The sequence below is a fragment of the Gorilla gorilla genome, chromosome 10 (genome assembly GCF_029281585.2).
Source record: "Gorilla gorilla gorilla isolate KB3781 chromosome 10, NHGRI_mGorGor1-v2.1_pri, whole genome shotgun sequence".
Lineage (NCBI taxonomy): Eukaryota > Metazoa > Chordata > Mammalia > Primates > Hominidae > Gorilla > Gorilla gorilla.
In genome coordinates this window covers 68,310,692-68,325,001 of record NC_073234.2, presented here as the reverse complement: position 1 = coordinate 68,325,001, position 14,310 = coordinate 68,310,692, and the positions used below count along the sequence as shown (strand labels likewise).

At 42.5% G+C, this 14,310-nt stretch overlaps 1 protein-coding gene across 4 annotated transcripts in view; it reads right to left on the bottom strand.

The window, feature by feature from the left end:
- Positions 1-14,029, bottom strand: part of PKP2 (plakophilin 2) — a 138,413-nt gene extending 124,384 nt beyond the window's left edge. Inside the window, exon 1 of one of the 4 annotated variants that reach the window (XM_019038659.3) lies at positions 13,692-14,029. In XM_019038659.3, the coding sequence (XP_018894204.1) occupies positions 13,692-13,914 (223 nt within the window). In that variant the 5' untranslated portion in view covers positions 13,915-14,029. The remainder of the gene's footprint in view (positions 1-13,691) is intronic. The other 3 variants (XM_019038660.4, XM_055357918.2, XM_019038658.4) reach the window with 3 other exon arrangements.
- Between the last annotated feature and the right edge of the window lie 281 nt (positions 14,030-14,310).

The following is a 14,310-nucleotide window of genomic DNA, read 5'->3' as shown; positions in this document are numbered from 1 at the left end:
ATAGTCAGGGTTGATTATTAAATCAACCTGGGTTCCTCCTTTCCCCTGGTCTCTGCTGTCTGACTGCAAGGTGGCTATTATGACATTGTCATTTATCAAGGCCTTAGAGGGATTATTATTACAGTTTTGATCTGAGAACAAAAAAATTATTTTTCTTTCCTCTAAAACCTTCACTTACGCAACTCCAAATACTCTGTAAATATTAATTCTTTATTTGCCAACATAAGTTCTTAGAAGAAAGCTGCTTCTTCAGTTTTCAGATGAATGAACTGAGACTGTTTTAATGGTTCGCCAAATAACTACAAAGTAGTTGGAAACAGGGAAAAAAATAAGATTGAATTTTTAAATCACAGACACTCTCCCTGTGGAATACACATGAAAGATGTGACTCCAGATATTCAGCCTGCAAGTTGGCACAATCGATAGTTTTTCTGGATAAATAGCCAATCTCAAACAACAAATACTGCAGACTAATTTGCCTAGGCAGTCATGAGTTTGAGATCAGTATGCTGGATTAAAGGTGAATTAATAGCTGTGTTCTAAGATTTTAAAGAAATTTTGGACTGAGTAAAATTTTTTTAAAGTAAATACTAATAAGGATGGAAATGAATTTCTTTAAGTCATTTTCTGTTCAGAGAATAAGATGATATCGTGATGACTGTTGACCATATAAAATAACTCAGCCATGTCCTTTTCTGAAAATAGAAGAAAGCAAACAAAAACATACACACAGGTGAATCCAGCCTTAAACAAATCCAACATGAAAATCCAGATTTTCTTACACTGAAAATTGAGGTGTCATTCTATTTCAAAGGACTTGTTTATTTCGAAAAAGAAGTAGGCATCTTCCCTACATTGAAGAAATCTGTAGGCTTCATCTGGAACCTCTATTCCACCGCTTTGTATGTGTCTGGACAAATCAGTTAGATGCCTGTTTCCCGTAATTCCAGCTACTAATAGGATTTCTGAGAGAGAGGTTTATTTGAGAAAGCATAGACTCAAACGCTTTCAAAATTGTGAAGTGATGGGTTTCAGGACATGTCATCCCAAAATATGGCACTTGGCATTTGAGGAAGCAGCAGGCGCAGGAAGTGTATCCTTACGCCTTCCTCTCACCCCTTCTCCTTGAAGCAGACCATATAAAATCAAGCTGACCTTCCTTTGAATTAGGTCAAAGACTCATTCCAGAAGGATCCTCCCTATACCTGGAGGAAAGGAATATCATAAAGGGAAGAATTTGAACAAACAAGCCTTGCTAAATTCTCTCAGTTTATTACCATTAGATCAGGCCCACCTTTGTCTCATCAGACTTCTGCATGACTGTCTATAAAAATACAGTCTTCTGCCAGGCAAGGTGGCTTACGCCTGTAATCCTAGCACTTTGGGAGGTCCAAGTGGGCGGATCGCCTGAGGTCAGGAGTTCAAGACCAGCCTGGCCAGCATGGTGAAATCCGGTCTCTACTAAAATGACAAAAATTAGCCAGGCGTGGTGGCAGGCACCTGTAATCCCAAGTACTTGGGAAGCTGAGGCAGGAGAATTACTTGAACCCAGGAGGCAGAAGTTGCAGTGAGTCAGGATCACGCCATTGCACTCCAGCCTGGGCAACAGAGTGAGACTCCATCTCAAGAAAAAAAATAAATAATACAGTCTTCCCTGTTTCTTTGGGTCTTCATTTCTGAAGACTCCCATGCCACATAAAACTTATATTAAATAAATTTGTTATGCTTTTCTCTTTTTAATCTGTCTTTTGTTATAGGGGTCTCAGGCATACACCTGGTGACGGGTAAGAAAAGAAAACTTTTCTCCTCTACACAAGCAATATGCAAAAATGAGATAAGGTTTCTAAATAGAATTTGAGTCATAAAAATTTGATTTTCACATTTTTTCATGAATTAGTCTATTCTAATAACAGGGATAAACTAGTGTGCATGGTAGAGCAGTTTTTTTTTTTTTTCTGCTAAGTTTACCACTGGTCTTGAATTGGACTTTTTCTGGTGACTTCTGATTGACCCGCCACTGAGGAGCACGATGACATTACTGTGTTTTCCAGCCATTCATTTCACTTGCACAGTGCATAATGTGCTTTCGATGTTTCCTAAAGAAGGGGATGATTTACTAGGAAATATTTCAAATTAACACGGGCTCAGGCAACATTACCTACACTGTTTTTTCTAAAAATACCATGCACATTTTAGGGAGCCCATTTTAAGGAAAATAAAGTAGGTAGTTGCAGAGCAACTTTAAACTCCACTCTTCTCAAATAACAAGCAATTCAGGTCAAAGCAACTGCGGGGGTGGGTAATGGTGAAGGAGGTCTGTTTGGATGGTGGTAGGATTCTAAATTCCTCAGAAAATTGCAGAGGTGAAGCCGTCACAGGACAATGTAATTGTCTCCCTTTCCCAATCTGAGTGTTCATTGGAACGATAAGATTCCTAAGCAGCTGTTATGGAAAAAGAAGCTTTGTGTTTGGTCACCAATACAAACATTGCTCGAAATAATGAATTATTGTCAGGGTTAAAATAGTCAATAAGGCCAGGCATAGTGGCTCACGCCTGTAATCCCAGCACTTTGGGAGGCCAAGGTGGGCAGATCACTTGAGGTCAGGAGTTTGAGACCAGCCTGGCCAACACGGGGAAAGCCTGTCTCTAAAACATAAAATACAAAGCCTGTCTCTAAAATACAAAAATTAGCTAGGTGTGCTGTTGGGCACCTGTAATTCCAGCTACTTGGGGGCTGGCTTGAACCCGGGAGGCAGAGGTTGCGGTGAGGTGAGACTGTGCCACTGCACTCCAGCCTGGGCAACACAGCAAGATTCCGTCTCAAAAAAAAAAAAAAAAACCAAAAAAAAAAAAAAAAACTAAGTTGATTTTCATAATCACAGTTTTGTGAACAATTTTATTATGTAATTGGTTAGATTGAATATATTTATGAAATCAAATTGACAAGTCTCTATTGTGGTTCCATTACCTGTTTCTGGGCATATTTATAAAAAACCAACTACAGTTTCTTTTATAGTAAGCAGATGACAGAGAACTGCTAAACAAGCAAGACCTTTATATAGCCTGCTTCTATTAGAGAGAAGAGAGGTGCACTCACATTCAGAAAAGCGTCTTTTCTTTCAATCTTCTAGCACTGAGTGTGGTTTAAAAAAAGTGATTTGCTTCCCGCTGAGCTCTAAAAGGAGGATTTCTGGAGATGAAGATATGTGTAGAGGTTCCCACAAAAACAGGTGTGGTTAAATGTAACCACAGAAATCAGCAGGTGTTCGCTATTAGTATTGATCTAAATGCTGCAGGTAATTGGGCTAACAACCGTGAGCAGTTGTCCTCACAGTGTGGATTCACGATGGTCTTTTAGAAGGAAAGAGCCTGAAAGTCTAAAAGCTTATCATCTTACTGTTATTTGGTCTTTCTACAGTAATCTCTGGCTTGCAACAGCTCTCGTTCTCCACAAATCTTAAAAGATTTAACTTCTCCCATTACAGTAAAGTTGAGGACATGTTATTCCAGGTAAGACATGGGATCTTGACACTTATTCAGAGGAATTTGTATAGCAATTCATATTTGAATGGATCCTTAAAGTCATGTACTAGCAATAGTAGGAGCTTAAAAGAAAGCATAAAATATACTGAGACTCATCAAAGACCATACGTATGTCCGCACTCCTGAGTTGGTGAAGGAATTTTTTTTTGTTTTTTGTCTGTGTTGGCATAAAACATACGATTCATTTCCTTGGACTTACATATTTTTTAAAACTATATTTTATCTTCTATTCTTACTTTCCAAGAAGAACAACCAGATATTGATGGAAATCACAACAGCCCAAGTAAGCATTTGCTTAGGCTGGAAAATAAGTAGAATTTGTTGGTTTAGAAAACTATAGTTGGCCGGGCAGGGTGGCTCACACTAGCAATTCTAGCACTTGGGGAGGCTGAGGCGGGTGGATCACTCGAGTCCAAGAGTGTGAGACCAGCCTGGGCAATATAGTGAGATATCGTCTCTACAAAATTTTAAAAATTTAAAAATTAGCTGGGCATGGTGGCATGGGCCTGTAGTCCCAGCTACTTGGGAAGTTGAGGTGGGTGGATTGCTTGAGCCCTGGAGACAGAAGTTGCAGTCAGCTGAGGTTGGGCCACTGCACTCCAGGCTGGGTGACAGAAAGCAAGACTCTGTCTCAAAAAGGAAAAAAAAAAAGGGAACACTATGGTGAAAAATTGTTTCAAAGCAGATGAAAGTCTAATAAAGTTTTATACTATTGGAAATTTAACCAACAGTTGTACAGTGCTATATTTTGTGACCAGTTAGCTCACATAATCAACCATGAGAAACAACTTGGTGTATCAGGTATATGCTAGAAAGTACTGGCTATGAGTTCTTAAAACGCTGAATATGCCAGGGACAGAACAGCTCTCCTGCAAGAGTAGGCCACACATTCCACATGCCAGTGTGCGACTGACTAATCCATCGCTGTTATCACTCACACGATATACCAGCCACTAGAGTCCTTATTTTTCAGGAGCCCCCTAAGCAATTCAAGAGCTATCTTCTGATATACCAATTTATGACATTTGGGGGGCAATCCTCAAATCACTGCTCTAGGTAATGACAAAAACACATTTTAAATGTCCCCCTCCCACTTTTTTTATTGAGATGGAGTCTTGCTCTGTCACCCAGGCTGAAGTGCAGCGGTGCGATCTTGGCTCACTGAAACCTCTTCCTCTCAGGATCAAGCGATTCTTGTGCCTCAGCCTCCCAAGTAGCTGGACTACAGGTGTGTGCCACCATGCTGACTAATTTTTGTATTTTTAGTAGAGATGGGGTTTTGCCATGTTGGCCAGGCTGGCCTCAAACTCCTGGCCTCAAGAGTTCTACCCGCCTCAGGCTCCCAAAGTGCCAGCGCTTTAGGCGTAAGCCATTAAATGGCCCTTTTATATCACAGGTGTTCATGTCATATTTTGTTTGAGGTATTAGAATATGTAATTGTAGAATTTGTTATTATAAACTGGTAATTTAGCATCCTGGTGAAGTATTAAATAGAAATATCCTGGAAGTATCTAAATCTGTTCATTTCTCAGCCAGGCACGGTGGCTCATGCCTGTAATCCCAGCACTTTGGGAGGTCAAGGTGGGCAGATCGCTTGAGTCCAGGAATTTGAGACCAGCCTGGGCAAAAAGGCAAAACCCCATCTGTACAAAAAAAATACAAAAATTAGCTGGGTGTGGTGGCGTACACCTGTAGTCCCAACTACTCAGGAGGCTGAGGTGAGAGAATGGCTTGAGCCCGGGGGGCAGAGGTTGCAGTGAGCCAAGATGCACTCCAGCCTGGGCAACAGAGACAGATGCTGTCTCATGAATGAATGAATGAATACACTGTTCATTTCTGTAACTGTGTCTTTACTTTGGCATTCCTGCCAATTATTTGCTGAGATATCTCATGAGACTTTAAGATTTGTAAGACTTTATAACTTCCATGGCAAATATCACATTATACTCCCAATAATATAAAAAAAGGTGAATTTATAGAACTCACAAATTATTTTTTGCTTTAAAATACTTACTACAGGTTTTCTTTGTATTGACTTTCAAGTCATTATATTTCCCCTGCCTCTCACTTGCCAGGGTTAACCCTTCCCAACTGATTCATAACTGCTAACCCAACTTTTCTTTTTCTTTTTTTTGAGACAGATTTTCACTCTTGTTGCCCAGGCTGGAGTGCAGTGGCGCGATCTCGGCTCACTGCAACCTCCACTTCCCGGGTTCAAGTGATTCTCCTGCCTCAGCCTCCCAAGTAGCTGGGATTACAGGCATGCGCCACCACGCCCAGCTTATTTTTTTTGTACTTTTAGTAGAGACAGGGTTTCTCCATGTTGATCAGGCTAGTCTCAAACTCCCGACCTCAGATGATCCACCCGCCTCAGCCTCCCAAAGTGCTGGGATTACAGGCGTGAGCCACTGTGCCCGGCCTCTTTTTTTTTTTTTTTTTTGGAGACAGGGTCACTCTGTTGCCCAGGCTGGCGTGCAGTGGTGCATTCAGAGCTCACTGCAGCCTTGAACTCCTGGCCTCAGGCGATTCTCCTGTCTCGGCCTCTCAAAGTGCTGGGATTACAGGAAAGAGCCACCATGCTAGGTCTGTTCCTACTTTAAATCCACCAAATTTGTCAAATGTATTTTCACAAAACTCCCGCACTTTTCATGTTTCTTCCCTGTGGAAATATCTGTGACTCTTTAACTTGCATTCAAGATCAGAGGAGAGGGGTGAAGGAGGCTGCCTATAAGGGACACAACTGAACTAAGTTAACTGGGCAAGAGAAGGAAGGGAGGGAGACAAGGAGGGGTAGAAATACCAAACAAGATAAACTGCCTGTGTGTGTTTGGTGGGGAACAAGGGTAGTGGCCCCAGGGATGAAGTCTGAGAAGTTGCAGGCATTAGATCACGAAGAACTTGGAATGCTGTGTCAAATAATTTTACTCTTGCAGATAACAGTAAGAAACTGAAGGAATTTAAACTGGGAAATGATGCAATGAGATTTTAGAAAGTTCACTCTAGCAGCTGTGTGGAGAATGGATTGGAGCGGGGCCACGTTAAAACAAAAAGAGGTTATTTTCTCTTCCAAAGAGATTTTGACAGAAAGAACTGTATCTTACACTACCACTTCTAGCACAGTCTTGTATCAGTACTTGACAAGTTAATTGTTGATTAGTCAGATTACCTGTACATTAGAAATATCCTAGTTACACAAATTCAGTTTGCGCTTAATCATTCAGGCAGGTATCTATTCTGTGGCTCACCAGAATGGAACTAAAATGTGAGTATGATAGTCACATACATGCTTTTGTCTTGGGGTAGATGGAAGGTGCTCAAATAGTTTAGACTGTTCTCTGTCATTCTGGGTATATGGAGAGGAAGAAAAGTTGCTTCCCCAAAATGTAGGAAGACTTTCTTCTTAAGTTATTAGAAAAGCAGACTTTGGGCCGGGTGCAGTGGCTCATGCCTGTAATCCCAGCACTTTGGGAGGCCGAGGCGGGTGGATCGGTCAGGAGATCGAGACCATCCTGGCTAACATGGTGAAACTCCATCTCTACTAAAAATACAAAAATTAGCCGGGTGTGGTGGCACACACCTGTAATCCCACTTACTCGAGAGGCTGAGGCAGGAGAATCACTTGAACCCGAGGAGGCGGAGGTTGCAGTGAGCCGAGATTGTGCCACCGCACTCCAGCCTGGGCATAGAGCGAGACTCCGTCTCAAAAAAAAAAAAAAAAAAAAAGAAAAGAAAAGAAAAGAAAAGCTGACTTTGTTCATTTTGGCAAGGTTGTTTCTATATTTGAATAATATATGTTTACTATCATTCTTTTATCTGTATGGCTTGTGTATTTATCTGTAATATTTCGGTGGCCTATAAGTTCATATTATCTGCCAAGAAAAGTTCCCATTTGTTTTCATTCTTCAATGAAAAAGAGTAATCAAGATCCAATAAGCTTGATGCTCACCCACACCCGCCCCCATAAATAGCTTACTGAGAGATTCAGAAAAAATAATCCATTAAACTTCTAATGAATGTTTTCATCCACAAATTCTGGAAATCAAGGAATTGCAGAACTTTGATTACGACTGCTTTGGTTAACGAATGTTATTAAGTCTAAAGCTGATTATTCCAAGAATATAAATATGTGAATTATTTTAATAGTAATGGCAGGTTGTGTTTTCAAATGCTTAAGTTTCTTTTTTCCAACTGTCCATTTTTATTTAAATCTACATATTGAGCTCTCAAGCTTTTGTCTTTAAACACTTTAAGAACATTACAACTGTTTTTATGTCCAATATCCAATTACCAGAAATGGCATTATAGAAAAGATACACAGGCCGGGTGTGGTGGCTCACGCCTGAGATCCCAGCACTTTGGGAGGCAGAGGTGGGCGGATCACCTGAGGTCAGGAGTTTGAGACCATCCTGGCCAACATGGTGAAACCCTGTCTCTACTAAAAATACAAAAAATTAGCTGGGCTTGGTGGCGGGTGCCTGTAATCCCAGCTACTCGGGACGCTGAGGCAGGAAAATCGCTTGAACTCGGGAGGCAGAGGTTGCAGTGAGCCGAGATCGTACCACCGCACTCCAGCCTGGGTAACAAGAGCGAAACAAAAAAAAAAAGAAAAAAAGAAAAGAAAAGACACACAACCTGTTGTGTGTTTTTATTATGAGAGCACTTGATAGTTTGTTTAGTAGTCTTACTCTACTAGTCAGGGGAGCCAGGTGGCTCACTCTAATAGAAAAATAAAGTTTTCTCCTAATTTATTGTCTATTTCCACTTGCATTGCTGCCTTTTACTGCTGCTAATTTACTTCCTCAGGAGAAGTAGGGTATTTATCTTCATATATTTGTAGACATGCACAAGATACCTGAAGTCCAACATTTGTCTCAGAATTGTATAATTTAAACTTGTTGAATGTCATCTGAGATGGAAATAAATCATCTTATAGGCCATATTAATCATCTGATTTATAAACTCCACAGGTTTTAGCATCATATTTATTATATTTCATTACTATCATAGTTTGCCAATAATATGCTTGTTCTCTCAGAGAAAAAAAATCAAAACTTTTAATAATTTGTATTGATCAGACTAGGAATTCAATTGTAGGGTAAAATCAATGTTAAAATGTGAAGATAAAATAATGTAACTATGTATAGGCTTATTTTAATAAATGAGAAAAAACTGTAAAGTTGCTATCTAAAACTTTGAGGAAATGTGAACTACAAATACCTAGAATATTTAATACAAAAGCTACCCTCTGTTCCCATGACTGTGGAACTCTTAGCACAGGGCATACAGATAACAACAGTCTTTTAAAAGCCTAAATGAACAGTCTTTCTTCCTTTAAGGTAATTTCCTGCGTCTTATCTGTCACATATAGAACAATGTACTTTCATAATCAAACCCTGCTACTCTGGGTCTACTTGTGGTTTCTTACAGTTCCACGGATTCTGAAGCATCCTTACTTTACCCTCACACAAAACTTCACCCCTAAGAGATGTGTTCTCAACATTTCCAGGGGTGTGAAGTTTTTTTTTTTTTTTTTTGTAACTACCATTTTGTTAACATTCTGTTTCACTTACTATAATCAGAAGGATTTCTTTAATTATTTTTGGACTTACCGAACTCAGTCTGCTTGGCCCTGCACAAAAAGTGGCTCACAGGCCACATTACACAGACACAGAGGTGCATTTAATCCAGTGTGCTACTGACACCTCACATTCAGAGCAGAGGGCCATGACCCTGCCACCCGCCATCTCACTCTTTTTTTTCCCTTTCCTGATCCCTCCTACTTTCTCAACGATTAGTCACCTTGCTCCCCAGAATTGCTTCATTCCTGGGATTCCTTTTTGTCAAAGAAAGAATTTATGCAGAATTTGAACAATGTCTAACTTTTTTTTAACAGTAGCACCTAGTAACTACCTTTCTTTTGCTACCCTGAGCCAATTTTCAATTCTCTCTCCAGAATTCACTTTTTTTTTTTTTTTTTGAGATGGAGTCTCACTCCATCGCCCAGGCTGGAGGCAGTGGCATGATCTTGGCTCACTGCAACCTCTGACTCCCAGGTTCAAGCAATTCTCCTGCCTCAGCCTCCCTAGTAGCTGGGATTACAGGTATGCACCACCACACCTGGCTAATTTGTTTTTTATTTTTAGTAGACATGGGGTTTCACCATGTTGGCCAGGCTGATCTCAAACTCCTGACCTCAGGTAATCCACCCGTCTCGGCCTCCTAAAATGGTGAGATTACAGGCATGAGTCACTGCGCCCAGCCCAGAATTCACTTTGATCACAGATATTGAAAAGCAGCTTCACCAAGGAAATCACCTAAGATAATAGTGTGCCTCAAGTTTTGTGGTGGATTTCCAAAGAGGTTGTAAATATAATTGCATTAGGAGATTGTTCACTGTCCTTTATAAGTAGTAAATACAATTTAAAACATAATTTTCTCTCCACTCAGATACCTGGGGTGGGGTGCAGGGGGGAGAACTGTGTAACAAGTAGTACTTTTAAGGCAAGTGTAATAAATAGGATATGGACGCTTTTAATTTTTCCCTTTGCCAGTACTTGCAATTCTTAAATGTCTTCTATTTTAGAAAAATATTTTAACTATTAGCTACAATACAGACTTACTTCACAATGCTGCTATACACCTCTGAAGGCCTCTTCCCAAAGAGTTACAGCCAACTTTAAAATGTTCAGCACAGTTAAAAATAACACCAAAAGTCACTGAGTGATTTACAATGAAAACCACCCAGCTATACTAAGGCATTGGAAAGAAGTCAAAGGGTTAAAGACTCTTGCAAGATACTTATCAACAAATCAGCCACATTTATCTCATCTCTGCTTTCAGCAGGTTATCCGCTGTCTCAACCTTACAGGTTTGTCAACAACTCAGAATTCTCCAGGGCCCTGGAGCTAATAGCAGTTAACATCAGGGTCTTTTCTTCCTGGAATTTCTTGTGTTGATACAGGATTTTTTCCAGACCAGCACTGTTTCAACAATTGCTTGTCTGTTTCAACTTGAGAGACAGGATAGTAATATGGAAATAATAAAAATTATACTCAGAACCACCACGAGCCCCCAGACCTTTACAAAGAACTTTAATTAAACAATACATACGAACCACCCCTGGTAATTGTTTCATGGCATGCTAATGTTAAATTCCTTTGAAGCTGATTTCCTTTTTGAGTCTCAGAAAGCCTCAGCTTTAAAGTAAGTAGGTGTTGTTTGCTGCCTTATCTCTCTGCCTGATTTGTACTTCTGTGTAGGCTGCAGAGTGTATTTCAGCTTACTGGAAAGCTGCTGTTGCAATCAAAATATTTCAAACGCTTTGTTCCTTAGTTGGAACAGCCAGTCAAGTAGTTGCCCCAAGCATTATAGCAGAAGGACCAAGATAGTGCCCTTTGTTCTACCATATCAACTCTGTGAACTGTGAAATATTCATTCTGTTCCCTCCTAGAATGATCTTTCTCCAGTCACCTCCCTATGTCCAGTCCTACTGAATTTTTGAGATCTACCTCCAGGAAGCTTTTCAAAATTTCCTGCCACCAGGAGTAACTTACTTTTTTTTTTTTTTTTTTTTTTTTTTTGAGATGGCGTTTCGCTCTTGCTGCTCAGGCCGGAGTGCAATGGCGAGATCTCCGCTCACTGCAACTTCTACCTCCCGGGTTCAAGCGATTCTCCTGCCTCAGCCTTCCGAGTAGCTGGGATTACAGGCATGTGCCACCACACCCGGCTAATTTTGTATTTTTAGTAGAGATGGGATTTTACCATGTTGGTCAGGCTGGTCTCAAACTCCCGACCTCAGGTGATCCTCCCGCCTCGGCCTCCCAAAGTGCTGCAATTACAGGTATGAGTCACTGCGCCCAGACAATTTACACTTCTAAACTCCACAATATATTAGCCATTCTTTTGGGTCACTTACTACTTTTTATTTGGTAATGTATTTTTCTAGCGGTTGGCTTCCTTCTTCAAACTTTTTGCTTTAAAGCAAGCAGAGTCTTTGTGTTTAATTCAGCACCTGCACAGCGCCCGGCATGAAGAACATACTCATTTGATGCTTGCTGAATTCACCACACAGGTGATGCATGACTTTGTAGAAAGAACAGATTATGTGTGGAGTTGGGATTAAATTTCCAACCATTGCTGACAGGCACATACTTCATATGTGAGATGGATTCTCATATCTATCTCAACAATTGTTTCAAGAATATAATGAAGATTCTGGAATAGGCACATAGTAGATGCTCAGCAACATTCCCTTTTCTTCTGTTCATGCTCCATTCCCTCCATTTATGGAAGAGTTGTATCTGCTTGCTCTCTTCCTAGCTGGTCATTCTCAGAGGATAAGAAAGAATATCTAATATGCCTCCTGTGTCTCCTACGCAGGGGAAGCTGATTTGGTTTCAGTTTAGCACTGGACCTATGGGCGCAGAGAATGAATGGGTGTAATGGCTCCACTTTTCAAAGACTGGCCTCACTCATCCTGCAGTCTTTAGTCAGACCCCTAAGTCTAAATAAATATAAGGTCTTTCCCTCCATGTATTGCAGCAGTTCTGTGTTTTCTAGACCTCCCCAGCCTTTCAGAACTTCCTCAATTTTATTTAAAGAAAAATGGGAAGGGGCCACGGAGAGGCTTAGCATCTAACAAATCCCACTTTGTATTAATCATTTTAAAACTTAATGATAAAACTGATAAGTTTAAAATTCAGGTTTGGGAGTTTAAATACCAGCTCTGCCACTTACCATCTATTAGAGCTTCAGTGTTACTTAACTGCTTAGTTTCCTCATCTGTAAAATGAGGATGAAAATACCTAACTCACAAGTTTTTAAATACATATATATATATATATATATCTCAAATGAATGCAAACCACATTGCCCAATTCTTGGCACATAGTATGCACTCAGTTATATTAACTACGATCATTGAACATCTTCTCTTTACCTTTCAAGTATGTTAATATTGACTACCTGATCCTTTAGGATTCTTTTACACACACAGTACAGCCTCCCAGACTCTGCTGTTTGAAATCTGTGGTCTGGCCTGTTAGAATTTTTCTGTTTTCCTAACAGAAATTAGAATGGGTTAGCCTACATTCGCCAATGCCCAAGTTACTTCATACAGAAACAACTGAACGTTGCAGGAAACAGATATTCCAACTTAATTGCTCAATTTCTTTCCTCTTCTTTTTGCTATAAGCCAACATAGTGCTTTTATAATGCAAACTCACATACACAACAACAAGAAGTAAAACAAGGGTCACTGAGTTGATCCCATCACCTGACTTCAGCAGGGGAGAAAAGGATACATCATGATCTCTAATTTTCACAAGTGGTTTGCCATCTTCTTTCCCTTCCACCTCCCCCGTCTATCAATCATGAACATAGTGTGCATGTGTGTGTTTACACCCCTTTCACCTTCGGGTTTAATTTTTTGGAGGGATCAGACTTGCACCACGCCCGCACTGGTGGGGGTAGGAAGCGCAGCTAGGCGGGCACGGCTGTTGCCGGCAGGGCCAAAGTCCCCTACCTCCTCCTCGGCGTGTTTGTTCCCTGGACCAAAGCCTCCTAGCTACTTTTCTTCACTCCCTAGATCCACCACTCGCCTCCCACACAGGGTGGAGCGCCCCGAAGTACTTGCACAAGACAGCAAAATCCCAATTTATAGGTTGTAGGAGCGCCAGTGCTGTCGGTTTTTTTCCCCAAGATATTTATGGGGGTCATTAATTATTTAACAAATCTAATAAAAGTGCAGGGCTCCTTCTCCCAGAAAAAGATCGTACACACCAAAAATTCTGCATAGCATCTCAAGGTGTTTATAGACTCCCTGAACCTTCAAATTAAGTCCGCACCAGTGAGGGGCGCGAACCGGCGGAGTAGAAAAAGAAAGGGGTGAAATCTTGAAGTGAGTTATTTAACATTGATAGATATGTACAATATTTAATATACATAGGTACCTATATGACAAAGCTGAGTAATAGGTTATGGAAAAGAGTGCTTTCCACAAGCAAGTCCGTCATACGGAAGACGGCGAGCAACAGGTGGGCAGAACACGGGGTCCCGCACTCCCAGCACGCGGGGTGAGGGCGGGATAGGAGGAGGTGACCGGGTGCGGGGCAGGGGGCGGCGCCGGGGAGCGGCGGGCTCCACTCACCGTTGCCCACGGAGCTGCGGCCCTTCCGGGCGAGGGTCTGCTGCACCTGCTCCTGGATCCGCAGGCTCTTGACTGTCTGGCCGCCGCGGCCGCTGCTCCCCGCCAGCTTCAGCTTGGCCTCGGAGGGCAGCGCCAGGCTGGAGCTGTCCAGTTGTCCCAGGATCTGCTGGCCCAGGACGGTCCGGATGTAGCCGTACTCAGCTGGGGCGCCGGGGGCTGCCATGGAGCCGGTGGGGGCGACCGAGCAGCTCGCCTGCCTCTGGACTCGCGGGCGAAGCCGCCGCGAAGCTGGGGGCGCTGGCGCGAGCCCCGCCCCGCTCGAGTCCGGCCCCGCCCCTGGCCCGCCCCCCGCGCCGGTGAGAGGCCCGGGCCGGGGGGGAGCTCGGCCTCGTGGGCCGGACGCCCGGCCTTCCCTGAGGAGGGGGCGCGGCTCCGGCCGGGCACGCGCAGTCGGGCCCGGGGGCGGGGGCGGGTCGGCCCCGCTGAGCGCGCGGACACCTGGAGACTTGTACCCGCCCGCGGGGAGGTGGGGAGAGGGGCGCGGTTCGCCTGGGGTCGCGCACGTTGTCGGAGTCCCAGCGGATACCGCCTGCCGGGGCCGCGCCCGGCTCTGCCCACG